The following is a 17812-nucleotide window of genomic DNA, read 5'->3' as shown; positions in this document are numbered from 1 at the left end:
GTTCCAGAAGACCACCTGAAGGATGTCCCCCTATAGATTTTAATTGTCATTTCCACAAGCATAAAGTGTTAGCTTATAAGGGAACTTGAGTCAGAAAGGTACTATGAAACCCACTTAAAGAAAAAAAAAACCTAAAAGAGTCTATTTCATAAATACATTCATATCTATAGTATTTAAATATTTGATAAATCCCAATAAGGAAGTAAGACATTTTTGTGTAGCCATCTTGTAAAGATATCTTCCTGGTACATAAATATTGATAAATTATGTATTTATATGTTAGACATTCCGAGATAAAAAGTAAACTCTTCAAATATACATTTTTAAACACTCAGTTTTCATTTCATTAAATGACTAAAGACTTCAACTTTCCGTTTCAACCCTATGCCTCTATATTTTTCAGCTTGAATGAAAGTGTACAACTTTTAAGTTATTATTATCAGAGACTTCATTCTTGTGGTGGTAATCAAGATCAAAGTTAACATAAGATCAATGAATTCCCAAACTCTGCTTTCAGTTAAAAATTTTAGGCTTCTCCTCACCTAAGAAATGGGATAGCTGGGCAGTTGTATAAACATGTTAGGTCACAGATATATCTAGAACATGGGCATTCTAACAAGTAGACAGTTTTTTCAAGGACAAAATGCAGAGTGCATGGGTGACACTGAAGTATCGCAGAGTGACAAGGGGGAGCTAGTCTTGACTTTGAACACTTAGCTGAGCCTCTCCGCCATCACTACTTTTTACTGCCTTCCTCCATGTGGAATGCCTGGAAGTGAGTCACCGCAGTGTTAGAGTACGTCATCTAGTGTCCATCTGCAAGGTGGGTCCTCAGGAACCGCCGTGTCCCGTGGGGCTCTAGGAGAGGCGCTGATGGACCATCTGTGGGAAGAGTGTGCCATGAGTCCCCTCCACACAGGAGAAAGATGAGGGAGGAAATCAAATATAATTCAGATGATACCTTTTGGATGAGGGATTTCAGTCTCTCTAGGAATTCTTTGGGTGTTTTTTTCTCATAGGAATCACATGAAGGGCACGTCTAGAAATCAATGAAAAAGTAACATTCTTTTTTAAAACATGTTTCCTATTGAATAAAATGTTAATTTAACATTTTTTTTCCAATTAGAGACATAAGATCATATTCAGTGAAAAAAATGGAGAAATGCATAAAATGGTTCAGGAAATAATAATGGGAAAAACCAGTTGTTCCCTATCCGCAGGGTTAACTTCGGCGAAGTTTTGATATATACCCTGCCAGTGAGTTTTTTCTTTGCATTTATGTTATTTAGGCAGATTGGTAATTTGTTGTTTTTTTATACTTAACCTACCATGAGCATTTTCTATTGTGTTAAATATTCTTTGAAAGTGTGATTCACAATGGTAGCTTTGCATTCCAACATAAGATTAAACTGTTATTATTTTTGAATGCTTAGATTGCTTCTAACAGTTCACTACTTTATACTGTGCTTCAAAGAACAGCTCCGAATAGTTTTTCAGATGCACCTTTGTTTATTATTTGGTAAATTCCTAGAAGTAGAATTACTAAATTAAAGGGATGCAAACTTTAAGGCTTTTGTTACACATTGTAAAAAGTTTTACTTCTATTCACATAGAACATTCTTACCATTATTGGGTAATTAGAAATTTTTTTTGGATAAATAGGGTTTTCTCAGTTTAATTTTCACTTACCTGATTACAGGGAGAGTGAACAATCTCATGTATGTATCGTCCACTTATATCTCATTTTTGGAAACTATTTCTTGGTTTGCACACTTCACCCTCATTCCTGCTGAGAGCCCCACGCCTGGTCTCTGGCTTTGGCAGTGCCGGCCCAAGGGTGTGGGGAGCATGCTTGACTGATAGGTAGGGGGACAGAGTGCTGGTTCTCATTCTGGCGCTTACTGTTCATAGGGGACAAGTCACTTGGCCTCTCTGTGGTCATTTTCCCTTCTATCAGAGGAAGGACTTGTCCAAGCCCACTGCCAGCTCACTACCGTTTCCTGTGACTTTGACACTGGCTCTCAGGGACACGCACAGCTCCTTGCTCTCTGAGGAAGGTTGGAGAGGATCATTTTTACACTGTGACCGGGCCAGGTGACCAGCCAAAGGAAATAAAAATCATTTTGACAATGTAACTAAGATTTCATTTGAATTACCTGTGAAATTCCTTGGAGGAAAGAGAACCGATAAATTTATCATATGTATTTCTCCACTGGTTTTGATTAATACTTAAATCGTTCATGAGAGTGTCTGCATTGCTCATGAGTTGGCAAAACAAGAGATATTCAGGAGGGTCTCAGGGTCCTCCCCCCAAACTAGGGACTGTTGAAAATCTTTAGCCAAACATCAGTGCCCAGGCGTTTCGATGAATATGAACTTGGGACGCACCGGGCAAAAGTTGTTCTCTAAGAGAGGAAGGCCTGGTGTGAGACTCCCCTGGTCTCTGTGAGGCTGTCTTCTTCCTTGTAGGAGAGCTAGGATCCAGGGCCTGTAATAAGACTGCAAGTTATATGTGACCATCTAACGAGAGGGAAACTCCCAAGTCACACTTGCGCCTTCTGCCTAGTGACTCCCTCGTTGTGGGAAGCTGTACTAATTCGTTCCAGCTGCTCGAGCCCATTCCAAGGTCCAGCTGGGCTTCTGGGCACTTTCAAGTGTGGACTTAGATGAAGTGACTTCACATCTCAAAACAACCCAGTAGATCAAGTGTAACTGGCAGAAAGCCCTGCAGCTCTGGCTATAGGAGTGAGTGTGTGTGACAGAGAGAGAGAGAGAGAGAGAGAGAGTTAGATACACTGACTCAGCACAGATAAAATGGGCAACAAGTAACAATCTTACTAGGCTCTGCTTCTGCGTCCTCCCTGCACTTGCGGGAGGCAGTCTCCTCTTCAGCTTCTTCGTTAATGCGCGAATTGTCACGTTATTCCCTGCGTTCACTGACTTGAGTTGAACCTCCTGAAAACATGAGAAAGCCGACCGCTCACAGTGTGTCTGAAAGAGAAATAGTTTGTGGACAACTTCATAAAAGGTATTCAGCAAGGAAACATGTTCTTCCCAGTCCTCTCTATCTACTTGTGTGTGGCACTGCCTCGAGTCACATTCGTTTCAGCAGACCCGAGGAATGGCGTCGCGTCCCACTTAGCCCTTGGGCTGCAGAGAGGAGGCAAGCCTCGCTCTCCACACATCTGTGTTGGTGGTCTGGGTGGTGGGCGGGAATTTGTTCTGTATAGGAGAGTTAGTTTGGTTTTAGAGCACGTTTTCTGAATTACGAGGCTCTAAAAGTCACACTGACTAGCAGCCGCTCATGTGAGCTATGCTGTCGTCTGATCTGGAGTCTTTGCATTTGTGTTTTGTTTCACTCTGTGATGTGCACGAGAGCGTCTGACCGCAGCATCCTTGTTTGCGCAACACCGGGCCGAGTCCGGGTCCCAGTGAGGATCCGCAGAGTCAACAAAGTAAGTGAAGACGTTGAAGCCCCTCCTGCCAGGAGAGGACCTGGGCACCTGCATCCTCATCTGAGATTCAGACCCTCGCCATTGGCCACCATGCTTAGCTTTTCTACAGTGCTGTCCACACTCTCAGGTCAGATCGGGTAGGATTCTGCCTGAGTCAAGCGGTCAGGGAACAGAGGCGGCATCCTGCCCAGCTGGTGGGAAGGAAGAGGATCCCTCAGACAGCGAGAGAACCAGGAAGCTGTCATCTCAGAGGACAGAGAAGTGGACAGAGTGGAGATCAGAACGTGGCTCTTGGTTTTAGTTAAATACTTAGCGACTAGTGAATAAGTCAAAATCTTAGAAATTGCAAAAAAAAAAAAAGGAAATTTATCAGAAGAACAAAGTTTATACCAACCTCTTGAAAGCATTTTAATGCTACCCTAAGACCTTGTATTCAAGTTTCTTTTTTCTTTCGGCAAGAAGGGCACGTAACGCTGTCGCACCCCTCGACCCTGCTGCAACTCCGTCTCACTAGTGTGTGCGGACACCACGGCCGTGGACCAGAAACCTCACCCTCTCAGGTTCCTGTGGGCGGACCCGCACTTACCGGTGCTGCCCAGCTCTCCCATGGACAGTCAGCTGAAAACAGCATTGAGGCTGCTTTTCATTTTCCAACCCATCTGCTCACCCAATATGGATGTTGATTAATAACATGCATGGTTAAGACACAACCCCACGGGCTCGCTTTGCATACGCAGCCACAAGCCGAAAGCCAGCTTATCTGGTTTCCTTCCCTCCGAGCTGCTCGCCTGTCGTGGGGGCAAGGTAGTGTCCCTTCCATGTTTGCCAAAATGCTTATTTAATAGAAACTATTTATAAATGTTCATTATAGCACTTTTTTTTCCTTGAAAACCACATGCTCTTGTTTGTTGGAGGTTTTTTCTTTTCTCTTCTTTTTGACCACAACCGGCTTAACTTACTGGAAAAAAATAATATTCATATTTAAAGAGGTAAATTTTCCAGCTGAAACTGAAAACGCGAACTGCTTCATCTGCGCTGATCTGAGAAACCAGCATTTCTCACAGAGGCCCATTCTGCTGAGTTAACATTTACGTGTGTGTTGAAAGAAAATCAGGTTTCAAAGAAGGAGAGGGGCCCCACCGAGCAAGCCCCCCTGAGACAACATTGCTGCCCTCCCTGTGTCCACGGACCATGGGCTGTGGCCTGGTGCTTTCTGCGAGCAGCAGGGCGGGCGCCAGCAGCATGGCTGGCGCTAGGACTCGCTTGGTCTGACTGCAGATGCACAGCAGGGGCAGCCTCAGAGAGGTAGAGGGGCTGCCGCCCTGCAGCAGCTGTAAGGATGCCCCAGCTGCAGTGAGGGTGGTGGAGAGGGGGCGTGGAGAGAACTGAGCTCCAGGCAGCCGCAGGGCCCCCCCCCCTCCACCCATGGAGTTTCCCAGACGACCCTAAGTTCATGTGCAGCACCATCACCTGGGGGCCAAAGCGTGGCTTTCCTGTGCTGTGTCCAGCAGAGCAAGGCTTTGTCCCCTCCTCCCTTAACAGAGGAAGACACGAGACGCAGACACAGGACACAGCTGTCTCACCTTCCTCTCGCGGAGTCCACCCGTCCTTAGCCCGAGACCAGTCAGCGAGTGCTGCTCTCGCAAGGAGGTGCACACAGCTTGGTCACTTTACAGTTGACTATTTGAAAATGGTTGCCTTACAGCTGACTTTTCACCTGAAAGCCCCAGCCATTCACACTGGGAAGTCTTGCTAATTGAACGAAATAACCTCTGTTACACACACAAACTAGATTCAGATCAGGCCCTGCTGACACTCCGGGCTGGGAAGTCTGTATTGTCAGGGCTGTGCATCTAGAATGTTCAGAAGCATCTCTGGCCTCCCCCTCTTAGGTGCTAATAGAACCCCCCCCCACACACACACACACACATAACTGTGAAAGGCAAATATTTCTCTGGACATTGACAGATGTCTGGAGGGTGGGGGAGCAGACAGAATCACCACCAGTTCAGCACCATCGGTTATGATGAGAAAGAGAAAGAAAGATGCCTGCTGAGGCCAATCGGAGATCATGACTATATGGCAAGATTCATCTGCAAAATTTAAATTAATTTATTCTCCTAAACTCTCTTATAGACCCTGCTTTGACACTAGCCCTGGAAAACTTGAGATCACACTACAGTGGCCTTGAATTATTTCCTTCCTGCCCGAGTCAGCCTGCTGGCAGAGCTTACAATCTTAGGTACTCTGTCACCCAGCGGCCTCACAGCCAGAACTGCACAGAGAGTCACTGAGACAAAGCCCTTGCGCTGTGGTGGTAGCTAAAAATATCTCTCTTTAACAGAACTCGTGAAAAAAAGCACCCACTAGGTCAGCTCAGGCTAGAAAACGGGCCTTCTTTCTTATTTCTTATATTGCAAGTTCTAGGCTGCAGCTCAAAGACTCCAGAAAGCACTCTAGCCCCAGGAGTTAAACAAAAGGCATGAGATGCTGGAACATGTTATATGTATTGATAATTAGGACATTGATTAAGACAAATTCTTACTTATTGGAAAAGTCTTTCCAATAAACTGAATTTGCTACTTTCATTTTAGATGCTGCTTATTAGAAAAGGGCCTAGTGAATGAGAGTGGTTAGGCTCAGAGCAAGTGAGTGAATTTTAGAGAAAAGCAATAGTTGTGACTCATTCACTTTCTACACTTTTACACATAGGGCATTTACAGTAATTGTTTTCTTTGCAATGTGTCTTTGTAAGTGTCCCCCTCTGTAGTGTCCCAATTACTGGTAGCACTTCTATAGTTATTCTAATTTATGCAGTTATAAAGGTCTGTGACAGTGAAAACACTTCCCCACTTGCGTATATATCCTCAAGGTACCAAACCTGAAGACTAAGTAAGGACACAGCACACTTGGATGCTAGACCTCTTCTTCCCCTGACCCAGTGGATTTAAATGGCTTAAGAGAATGGGATGAGTTGCTCAAAATGGTTCTTTCAAAAGACCTCACCGAAGGCCAAAGGTGAGACTCACAGAGGCCAGTACATGGGAATTCCATTCCACTGGCTGGCCTTCCTGTCCGCCCTCCATGCTGCTCCCGTCATCTCATCCTCTTCCCTTTCTTTTTCTCTCCTTTTTCTTTCTTCCTCCCTCTCTTTCCTTCTTTCCTTCTTTCCTTCCTCCCTTCTTTCTTTTTCTTTTTCTTTCTTTCTTTCCTTTCTTGTTATTAAAAGGTGAATTCTGCTTCTTACGGTATCTTAGGTCTACTAGAGGGCTCAAGAACTTTCATGCACAAGGGCTCTTAAAATGTAATTAGTTGGTCATTGCTCAGAAACTGATCACAATATGGATTTATTTTCTAGTCTTGTTATTCTGTCTCATCAGTACTACTTGGATATACTCTTAGAGCTATTCGGAGATAAAAATATATTTTATAAGCTATGTAGCATTTTATTGGTTGGCTTGTTGGTAAATTGATGAATATTTGACCAAAATAGAAAGAGCTATTTTATCAGTTATTAAACCTCCAAATTCATTGAAACTAAGTATATTCCTAAGCAATTATGTTAATGCCTTTCTTAATTGGATTTAAAAGCATATCAAATATATCCTCACAAAGAAATTCAACTAGTCTTACCTTTACATCTTCTGGAGCTAGCAGAAACTCAGGGTCCTAGAGCAAAAGAAAATCAGTTCTGAGTTACTCTTATGTCAAAAAACTCCTTTTGTATTAATTGAAGAATATTATTTAAATTTCGTTCTGACAAGTATGGCCTTACCAAGTCATTCACATAATTTTTCAGCTCATCAACAACATCAATAAGCTGACGCAGTCTAATCAAGAGGCGATCTGGCCCTTGGAGACTTGACTTATGAGCCACCGTCCCCAAGAAGATGACCAGCAGGCAGATGAGTGTCCCCTGCATACTGCCAGGACTGGGTCTCAGAGGTGCCAGTCGAGCAAGACCTTGGTCTCAGTTTTCACTTCGGTTTGACTGTGACCAGGTTGTCAGCAGAGCGACGTATTTATTCATCCTTCAGGGAGAGCTAGAGCCCTCCCATCGCCGCTTGGAAATCTTTGTAAAGTGGATGAATGTGAGTAACTCTTTTTTCTTTTCCACTGGCGAGGTGTGCGTGTGCTGACGCGTGGGGGCAGGGATGGATGGACCCCACGAATGTGCTCCATCGGCATCTCAGACAGGAAGGGGAGGCACGGGTGAATTCCAGCTTGTAGCATGAGTCGCAAAGTGTGCTCTGTAAACAGTAGGTGCACCCGACTTCAAAGGAGTAAACAACAACACTCTGATCTTTCTCTGTCTCTCTGCCTCCCCTGGCCTCTCACCTGTTCCCTCTGACAGTCATAGGGCGCTTCAGTAATGACTAAAGTGGCCTCAGTGCTTTCTCCTAAGACTTTTCTTATGGTAATCTTTATGCCTTTTGACTGAAATCACCCAGTATTCCATCAGAAAGGGTAGGAAATTTTAAATATCAGGGATATTTTCCAAATTAGCCAGACCAGTGTAGGTTCCCTGTCAGGTGAAGGGGGTTCAGAGTAGAACTGGCTCCCACCGCTTCCTCAAAGCCTCTTCCAATGACACCCCTCTCAGCGGCGACTGTCATTTGCTTAGCCAGCTGACCTATGCGCAGAATAGATGACTCTAAGGGACTGTGCAGAAATTCACTCAAGATTTCACTCTGCCTTCATTTAAAAACACCTTCTCATGACCATCTCTTCTATACAATGTTTCAGTTAAAAGAATGAAAAGTGCTAACACTCCTCTCCAAACCAAAGTTGTTGGCTTTTTTTTTTCAAACAGAATTAAACATACTCATAACTTATTTCTTTTTTCTCTTTGTGTAGTGTTACTTTTATCTCTTAGATACTATTTCCTCTGGTATGAACGGGCTTCCTAACGATGACCAGGCAGAAGCTAACGAAGGACTCCACGTCCAGGCATGGCTCTGTCCTGCTCCTTGCCCAGCTCCTCTGTCCTGCTCCCAGCTCTGCCCCTTCTGTCCCTGCCACTCTGCCCATGTAAGGACACTGGATAGAATGTTCCAGCCAGAGGCAGCTTGGTGCCCGTCAGGTCTCACAAACACACCTCTTGACTGGGGAGCGTAGTTATTCCTCTATCTCTTTACCAGCTTACAGCCATACTTTATACTAGAATGTTACCTAGCTGAGATACATTGGTTTAGACTTGGTTTGCTTTGAAGGTTGACTGTAATCTTTTCATCATAGACTGTCTCTTCAGGAGTGTTCAGGTTTGGTCTAACGGAGAGATAAGACTTCTTATCTTCTGTGAATGAGAAGTCCTCCCTGTAACCGTTCATTTCCACAGGGGAGGGCTCTGTGCGGGCCTCCGAGGTGCGCCTGGTCGGGGCTGGGGGTCACCGCCTGGCACCGCAGCACTGCCTGCAGCGTCTCCGTGAGTGCGTCCCTTATGTGCCTAACCGAGTCTTCGTTAAGACACTAACCACAGTGGTTAAGAGCTCAAAGTCTAAAGCACAGTGCTGGGGTGTAAGCCCAGGCCCTGACAATTAATAGCTCGTAGGATGCTGGCGGTGTTCTCGCAAAAGGAAAGTTAAGCGTAGAATTTAATCATTGGGTTGTGGTGCGGCTTAAATAGACATTCTGAGTGAAATGAGGCAAGTGCAGCGCGCACTGCCGTCCCAGCAGATCTGTGTGCTCCTGCCTGCGGGCCAGGGTGGGAGGGGAGGTCACAGGCCGGCTGGATCCATGGGATGGGGAGCACAGCAGGGCGGTGTTCGGCCAGAAGGCACAAGTGGAAAGCCATTCGTGCGGCCCAGAGAGATCGCTCCGCCCAAGCACCACCACCTGGGAACCTACTCATGGCTTTCCTGTGCTGTGCCCAGGGGCGCCTGGCTTTGTTCCCCTCCAGGGTCCTGCCCCAGCAGAGTGACTGAAGACCTTCCTGAGCATCACACCCGCTGCCTGAAGTGGCATATCAGTTGTTAAGCATTTTGAATATACACTGCTCATAAAAGTCAGGGGATCAGGGAACGTACAGACACTCTACTTGCAGCTTTTTGTACAGTGCGTTTTCACCCATGAAATCAAAGATGGTTTTGCATCTCATTTGCATAATCCAACAACTTTCTTTGACTTGTCGTTTGCTTTTCTGATGTTCTTGTTTAATAAAATAAAAAAATCAAATACTTCTTTTTTTTCATCACGTCCTATTCATTTTGAACTATCCCCTAAGTTTTGTGAGCAGTGTGTATCATCACTGGTGTGGTAGACTGAGTCATAGCACCCCAAAGATGCCTCCATCCTAATTCCTGGAACCTCTGGACCTGCTGCCTTCCCAGGTCACAGAAGAATCTTTGCAGGTGTGACTAAAAGAAAGCTGCTGGGACGGGAGAGTGCCCCAGGCTGGTGGGTGTCCAGGGGGCCCCTGAGCGGAGGGCCGGAGTGGGAGTCAGAGGTGTGATGACGAGCCTAGCACAGCGTGCTCTGGGGCCACAGGATGGGGCCCCGCAGAAGCTGGGGACAGCGGGTCCGTCCCCAGAAGGAGCCAGCTCAGGGGAGGCAGCCCGTTCCGCCTTGTTCTGCGCCCCTGACCGGTGCTCACTGTTACAGTAGCAGCAGGAGAGCAGTGCACCTAGGAACGGAATCTTTACTCTCGGAAAAAAGGTGGGAGAGACGGGAGCAGACATAAGGGAGAACCAGCCACGGCTGGGTTTTTGTTTGTTGGGCCTTTGGGTGGGTGGTTGGGGTAGGGGGCAGCAACAAAGATCCCTGAGGAAGAGAAGGAGGTGAGGCTGGTTTCGCTCCACATGGTGTGGGGAACGATGGTCCAGATGTAGGATGGTGTGCATCGTCACAACCTCTTCCTAGAGCTCAGGCGGCTTTGCTTGGGGTTGGCGGAATGTTTCAAAATCATAGAGCCCGATTTGCCTTTCAGTGGAGTTTATTGCTATGTTGGGACAGGTCTCAGAGGGGGACTGAGGAAGCTCAGGCTGCCCCAGGGGCTCTGGCTCTGCTTACAGACGACGACCTCACCACCGCTTTGCAGTGCGTTCCTCTCCCGTCTTCCTAGCCTCCTCCTCTCTTTAATTACTGTTGTCACCTAGCGCCAGTCTGTCCTGCCATGACACCTGCACTGAGGGTGAGAATTTACTCAACGTGATTTATACAGCAGAAGACCGTTTGGGTATGGCATGAATTTTGTGTTTGCCTCTGAGCCCTGTCCCCGGCGAGGGACTCCAGGTGAGTGCAGAACCCGCATGCCAGTGACCCGCCATGGACAGATGCATGGGGAGCTCGCGCCCCAACCACCACTGCCCCCAGCCATCCACACTGAGAAGTGCATTCTCCACCCGGGGGGCCTCACAAGCTGTAGCCCTCCCCAAGCTCACCGTCCTGAGGCAACTGCAGGTCTTTTTCTAGGCAAAGTGCCATCGTTATTGTAGTACTTGTGTATTTCTTAACCACTTAGCATGTGTCAAATAGCTGTCATTTTTAGTAGTTTCCTGTCATCTCTTTTAATGTGATTTTGAATGAGGGGCCCCAATCCCAGTCCCATTCCCCCCCTAGGCTTGGCGATAGCCATTGTGCAGCTTTGTACTGCACAGTGATTGTTAGGAAAGCAGGTCACATTAGAGCAGAACCCCCTGGAATCTGTCTGGAAGCAGTCACCCTGAAGCCTGCACCGCAACTCTCTGGGGCCAGGTGACGAAGGAGAGTAGAATGAAGGATTTATTCTTAAGGACAGAGAGAAAAGGGGGTGATGGAGGAAGGGAGGGCAAATGAAAAGCAAACTGTTTCTTTCCTACTTTTGCACACGGGCCATCTGAGCTCAGGTCCGCCGCCCCCCCACCCCACGCCCCGTGCTTGTTCAGTGCGTGCACACGTCTGCGCACAGGCGGGGCAGCCCCAAACTCTGCACAGGGGACACCAAGAGGCGGCTCTGGCCAGAAGCTGCTGGCGTGCGGCAAGCACACTGCTCGCACCCACACCCAACTCCTGGGTAACTTGGGTACCGTGGGGCCAGGTGCTGGGTCTGCTACCTGTATTCTTTCCTGGATGAGACCCTAGGTTGTCCCCATGAGAGTGGGAAACATTAGTCACCTACCCAAGGGGATTCATGGACATATTTCAAGAGTTTTTTCTAATGGACTGTCTTATAGACCACCTGCTCAGGATAGGAATGGGCCAGGGAACCGGTGTGTCCTGGAGTCAGGGACAGCAGGGCAGAGGAGCTGATGTCTGACAGGACACTGCCACTTCACGGTTGTGCCAGGGGACAGCTGGGCCAGGTGTGGAACTGTGCTGGGTATGACCAGTGTCCAGCTCCCTGGCCCTGTCCTCACAGCCCTTCCGCGGGACCACTGCGTGCCATGTGCTCCGATCCTGTTTCCACGCGCTTTGGCCTCTCATGTAGAAGCAGGTGGTCTGCGTGGCCCACTCTGGGAGGAGGGGCCTCCAGTGCTCAGAGTGACGCTAAGCTGTTATGTGATATGCACCACTCCTGCACAGCAAAGGTGTTCAGACAGGTGGCTGTCTCTAGGCTACCATGACACTCATCAGTGACACTAGAGACTGGATGTCCCTCATCCCATGGCAGCAAGCATGGAGGAGACAGGGAGAGGACAGGCAGGTCCGTGGTGCTCAGCCAGGTTCCTGCTGACCCCACTCCGGGAGCCCACCCAGCCTCTTGTCCAGTGCTGACCATCAAAGAGATCCTGTTCGCTCTGCCCTCGAGAAAGAAGTGCAGTCTGGGCACTTCTTTCTGTTTCCAGAAATGATGATCATTTCTGGAAAAATCACTACTTGGCATTTTTATCGTTATAAAAGTTATACACATGTCACAAAACAAAGAATTCAAAGAACATGCCATGGTAGAAAGTAAAAATAAAAGTTGCTCCCTTTTCTGTCTGATTTTCACTCCCTGGGGACATGTTTGAGAGTTCACTGTGTATCATTCTCGACTCTGTTCTCATGTACGTCCAACAATACAGAGGAATAGATGTGGACAGAGAGGTTGGAAGGAAGTAGAATGAGACCTGGAGAAAAAAAAAATGGCTTGAAAAAGACATATTAGAGATAGTAGGTGTAGAAAAAAAATGTGGGGGTTTAACTAAAAATATAATCTTACCGTACATATTCTACAACTTTCCTTTGTCATTCAACAGTATGTCAGAGACAGCAGCTCCAGCAGTATTCCCGCCCAGCCACTGCGTGTAAGCAGCTGGAGTGAGAGTCCGTGGAGTGAGAGTCCGTGGTGAGGCCGACCTGCTGGTCGGCATTTACCCAGTTCTCCCTTTTCGTCTCCTACAGACAACACTGCCGTGAAGATCCTTAAACTTCTGTCTCTTTAAGCACACGTGAAAAATATCCCTCTTAGATCACTACCCCACATTCTACTTTCTAAACAGCGAAAGACGATATCCTTTTAAAAATTTAACAGGAACTGCCAAACTGCTCACCCACCTCTCATACCGGTCTGTGTTCCCACCAAGAGCCTGTTCCCTCCTCCTTCATCCTCGCCAACACATCATGAATATGTTAAACGTTTGCCAGAATTCTTAGGCGGAGAGTTCGTTTATCTTTGGTCCGTCTTTGATCAACAGTCAAGCTAGTATAGTTTCATACCTTTATCGGTGTATTTCTGTTTCTGTGAACAGTGTTGTTCCTATTATTGGCCCAGCTATTGGGGCTGTTTCTAATCTTCTTGTAAGGGCTTTCATTCTGTTAACAATATGTTTGTTAAACATGTTGAAATCATGTTCTGTGTCTTTTGCCATAAGTTTTTTTATTGTATCTGAGAATCTTATGTTTTATTGGAAGGAACTGCTGTTTAATATCAAAAAATATCTCACCTTCTGTAAGAGTAAATGGTAGGAATCGATTTAGTCTTCCTCTTAACCTGAGGAATTCTAATGCCAAGGGGGTAACTCTGAATTCAGGAGAGCTTTTAAATGACTTTGCATTGAACGCATCACCAGGCTAGCGGCATATTTTTTGAAAAATAATACTCCATGTGTGGTTGAGCATGATTTAATCAGTTTGTAGACAATGGCCCTTGCATTAGTGGGTTCGCAGATGTACCGAACACCATTGTTTTAGACAGAGTGGGCTGTGACACAGAATTCTTACGTCCACATACACAATTTCACAGCACCCTCGGGACAGGGCCCTGCAGAGCCCTGACTGGCACCTGAGCCGTCCACCAGCCATGTTTGCTACAGTGTTAGTGCTGTTCCGTTTCACCTGAATTCTTGTAACATGGTTTCTCCATGTCCGTGTGCATGGTAAGTCTGCCGGTGAGAGCAGACTTACCTGCCTGCCTGGGAACAAAGTGAGGCAGGGAGACCCAGACCGGGAGGTTGGCTCGGTGGGCTCAGAGGTGGCCCTGAGATCTGTCCTTACCTTGAAACAGAGTCCCACCCGGAGGCACCCACGCTGCCAACAGAGGGGTCTAGGGGCTCTCCTTCCAGGAGAGGACCCGGGATCAATGAACAAGGTAACATAATGAACAATTATTGAGGCCCCCGCTTCTCCGGCCACGTGCTGTGTAGATACTCTGCCATTTAAAGCAACAACGTGTAGAGCAGTCCTGTGATTCTCTTCTTACAGGTGAGGAAACTGAGACTCAGAAAAATGTTGAATGATACATTGGCACAACTGGGGGAACTGACCGCAGAGCCTGACCCCTCTCTGTGGGGCCCGGGCCAAAGGCTAGGACAGCACAATCTGTGAGACCCTGGGAAGGGATTGGGTTACAGCGAGGATGTTTCTGACACTTGGGTTTGGGGTAGGGCACATAGTCCTTTTGCAAAGTTATTCCTGGTGGTGTGCAGGATGTAAACGGATGTCTCGTCTGGGTTAATTAAGTGGTCAGCTTCCAGTCTGGGTTGGAACGCCTCGTTGCCTCTAATTTGCTTTACGCACGGACCCCCTGGTCCAGTATAAGGGTGGACGGTCATTTCCTGGCCTTTTGTACCCACAAAAGGGGAGAGAAAGAAGTGAGTGAACTCCTGCACTCCTCTTGAACATGAGTTCTGTGCTGTTGAGTCCACTCAGATCCCTGACTGTGTCCCGTCCTCACGGCCCTGCTCAGCCTTGGAGACTCAGCCCGTGGCTTCTTCCATGGAGTCCATCCATCCCTGTCACATGTCTGCTCTTCCCCTTTCCTGGCCCCCTGCCCTGTCCCCAGCATTCCTGTCTTTTCCAGAGAACTCCCCCATCTCTTCATGTGCCCAAGGAGGGCAGCTTCAGTTTTGCCATCTTTGCCTCCAGCCATGTTTCAGGGTTCATTTGCTCTGAGATCCCCTCATTCGTCCCGCTGGAGGCCCAGGGTCTCTGTTTAGAAAAACACCATATTTCTTAAATAACATGGACAAAATCAGTCAGGAAGTCAGCTGTCTTGAGAATTTAATGGCTAAAGTATGAGTAAGTAATTTACATGTATGTAATCAAGTGTTGTTGGGGTGCCAGGCTTCCTGGGCCTGCTCGTGGTAGTGAGAACACAAGTACACTCATCTGCTCCCAGGAGCTCCCGGAGTCTCAGACGGCCACCACGGGGGCTCTGGGAGGCAACGAACACGTGCCTGTGAAGACAGAATGGAAGCTCGGTGACACTAGGAGACGGCGGGCCCATGGTCATCGGCAGTCACGTCATCGCAGGTCCTGGTACTGCTGCTGTTGTGTATGTGTCAGCTGGAAGCTCTAATGTCACCATGGGTGGGGATGGGGCTCTGGCCCTAGACTTGACTTGCACCCGGCTCTCACCACCACGGCCCTGACCCTCACGCTGGGTTCAGAGAGCCACTTCCACTGGTGGGTTGGTGCTCGGGTCTGTGCTTAGAACGGATGCCTTAGGAACGCAAGGAGCCAGGTGGCTGAGGTCGGCTGTCATCCAGCAGAGAGAGGACCACCACCTAGGAGAGCCGGCCAGCCCACCACGTGCCTCCCCCCCCTCGTCCTCTCCTCGCCCTGGGTGCTCCCGCTTCCGTTGTTTGTCCACTGCAGCCTTCTGCTCTCTCTCTAGCTTTGTTTTCTTCCACTCATCTGTTTGTTTCTTGTTCATGAATAGTTTCATTGTAATTGTTTCGTTAGGGAAGGCTTCCTAGTCTCTAGATGTCAGAGTGGAATGGGTTAAGCACCATGTTCTCCAGGGGTGGAGAGCCTCTGCGCGGCCAGTCGCTCTCAGCACACAGTTCGTCTGCACCCGGGTCCTCTCACAGCAGCGAGCAGGTGCCACCAGGGAGGTGAACATGCCTGGCAGTCCTGTGTATGACAGACACCGCACAGAACGTTCTGCTGAGTCCTCTGCAGATAATCCAGGAAGAGGAGGTTGTTTAGAAAGACGAGGTTGCCCGTGGACTTGTCACTGACATACAATAACAATGGTCAGGCTGTGGCCATGTCCTCAGGGAACCCAGGGAGGGTTTCCTGAGGAAGATGTTAGAATGAGAAGTCCCTGGTGACAGAATGCTCTGTGTCGGACAGACATGCGATGTGCTTCAGGGTCTGCCTTCGGACGGCCCCAAGGAGGGCCCCGCGTGACCTATTTGAAAGGAGAAGATGGTCTCAGTCACATGCAGCAGAAGGGCAGGAGTGTGGGGACCAACGTGGGGGAAGGAGAGAGCAGGGTCCTTGAAAGTGTGCCCTGCGCTCACCAGTGCACCCGGGCACTGGGTGGAGTGCCACAGGTAAGGTGACATTTCAGTACAATGAAATTTGACAGGGCTTGGAGTAAGTGATTGACAAACACCTGTAAGAGTTTTAGGAGACTCGTTCTCTTAACTAGGACAACAAAGTGACTTTGTGGCCCTTACAGGGATCCTTGGAGGGGCTGCCCTACAGGGGAGGGTCAGGAGACGGGGAGCTCTGCCCCCCCCCCTGCTTTAACCGGAGAAAATCCTCGCTTATCTGCTCCACACATCGGGCCCTGTGGAAGATTTAGGTGGAAGATGGGTTTACCCAGTAGAAAGTCAAGGTTTTTAAGTGACTGACAGAGCCCCTGCTCATGGGCCCAGGATGGTGGGGGATCCTGCTGTGTTCCCATTCTGCCTCCAGAGGGAAGCCCTGGGGCCGGCAAGCCCCCACCTGCGCGGTGGCCCAGGCTGATCCCCGATGTTTACAGGTCAGTTTCTTGGGCACATGGACGTGCCCGCCATTATTCTGAGTTCTGCACTTACTCAGTCTTTTAGTTATTGCTGTATTTCATAAATTCTAGGACAGCATTATTTTATATTAATATCTCAGAAATCAGGCTGCCTCATAGAATCGAGGACAACTAAGATTCAAACAAGTACAATACGCCACCTAATCCTCACATTTATCATCTAATCACTGTTACATTCCCGTACATTTTCTATCACCTGGGCCCTTGCTGACCAACTCCTTCCAGGGAAAAGCATCACCTCTCTCCATGAAAATGCCGGCAAGGACGTTTTTGCCTATAAAGGATACCACATAGGTAAGTCCACGATGAAATTGTTCCTTGCACAGGGACCCATTAAGTGTTAGTTCCCTGTCTTTCCATGCGGGGTGGGGGGGAACCCTTGTGTGGATCAGACATGCAGAGTGTCGGGCGGCGGCTGCCGCCTTTGCGATCCATGGTATCCACTAAAGGGAAGCGGGAGCTTTGAGGAATGTTGTGGGGGAGAGCTTTGACAACCCCGGATGTCTTCCAAACAGAGTCTGGAAGGTAAAACACCCTTGTCAAGAGAGAGGAGAAGCGTGGAGGCTGAGAAGGATCCCCTGTGGTCGTTTCCTGTGAGCGCCCCGGAGTCCCAGGAGTGAAGACCAAGGAGAGGAGGAGGAGCAGGTTCTGACTCATGACAGACTGTCCCAGTTGTCAGAGACATGAATAAGAACAGGACCAGCAAGGGGTGTGCAACACACTTCCGCCTGGTGTGTGCATGGGGTGGGGAAAATACACGGTCTCCCTGTCGCCCCGGGGGAGCAAACGGGCAAGTGACGTGCGTGTAGCACCTGTCACCTAAGAGGTCTGTGGCTTAGGAACACGCTGACTCAACTTGCTACTTGAGAATTTACATCACCTTGACAGTGGACTTCCCCAAAAGTGGAATTCGGAGCAACCTCCCATCCCGACCTGGGGGGAGCAGAGATTTCCTTCTTCCTCTCTCGGAGGTGGACACAAACCAGACCTCATCCCCTCCACCCACATTTTCCTTTACATAACAACAGAAAGAGGTTTTTTCCAACAGCTTAGTCACTGGCAGATGAAACAGCATTCTGAAAATTAGGAGGCAAGGTGACTAAACTGCTTTCAAGGAATTTTTTCTTTATCTTTTTAAGTTGAGGATTCTTGAAGGCGTTATTCAGCATTTCCCGTGAAAACGCACCCCTCTGAGAGATAAAAA

The 17812-nt window shown here is 48.1% G+C and overlaps 1 protein-coding gene and 2 long non-coding RNA genes across 3 annotated transcripts in view; 2 read left to right on the top strand and 1 right to left on the bottom strand.

The window, feature by feature from the left end:
- LOC136320282 (uncharacterized) overlaps positions 1-17812 on the top strand; it is a 75139-nt gene that overhangs the window by 43044 nt on the left and 14283 nt on the right. The gene's annotated exons all lie outside the window — the stretch shown is intronic.
- Positions 823-7628, bottom strand: IL21 (interleukin 21). Its single transcript, XM_066253475.1, has 5 exons — positions 7231-7628; positions 7089-7124; positions 2839-2991; positions 962-1039; positions 823-882 (listed from the first exon to the last, which is right to left on the bottom strand). The coding sequence occupies exons 1-5, from the start codon at positions 7375-7377 to the stop codon at positions 859-861; spliced, it is 438 nt and encodes a 145-aa protein (XP_066109572.1). The 5' UTR covers positions 7378-7628; the 3' UTR covers positions 823-858.
- Positions 15519-17797, top strand: LOC136320283 (uncharacterized). The gene is made up of 3 exons (XR_010728290.1): positions 15519-16132; positions 16841-16902; positions 17124-17797. It is a non-coding gene; the product is annotated as an uncharacterized lncRNA (long non-coding RNA).

This window comes from Saccopteryx bilineata, chromosome 1, assembly GCF_036850765.1.
Source record: "Saccopteryx bilineata isolate mSacBil1 chromosome 1, mSacBil1_pri_phased_curated, whole genome shotgun sequence".
NCBI lineage: Eukaryota > Metazoa > Chordata > Mammalia > Chiroptera > Emballonuridae > Saccopteryx > Saccopteryx bilineata.
Note: the sequence above shows the minus strand (reverse complement) of the source record. Positions and strands in the feature narration are given on the sequence as shown.

Bases quoted from the DNA above. Each gene is read 5' to 3' on its own strand.
- IL21 (XM_066253475.1), bottom strand. From the start codon at position 7,377: ATGCAGGGGACACTCATCTGCCTGCTGGTCATCTTCTTGGGGACGGTG. The intron at 7,125-7,230 runs GTAAGGCCATAC...CTTTTGCTCTAG, and splicing joins AAAATTATGTGAATGACTTG to GACCCTGAGTTTCTGCTAGC. The intron at 1,040-2,838 runs GTAAGATTGTTA...ATTGATTTCTAG, and splicing joins GGACGCAGAAGCAGAGCCTA to ACGTGCCCTTCATGTGATTC.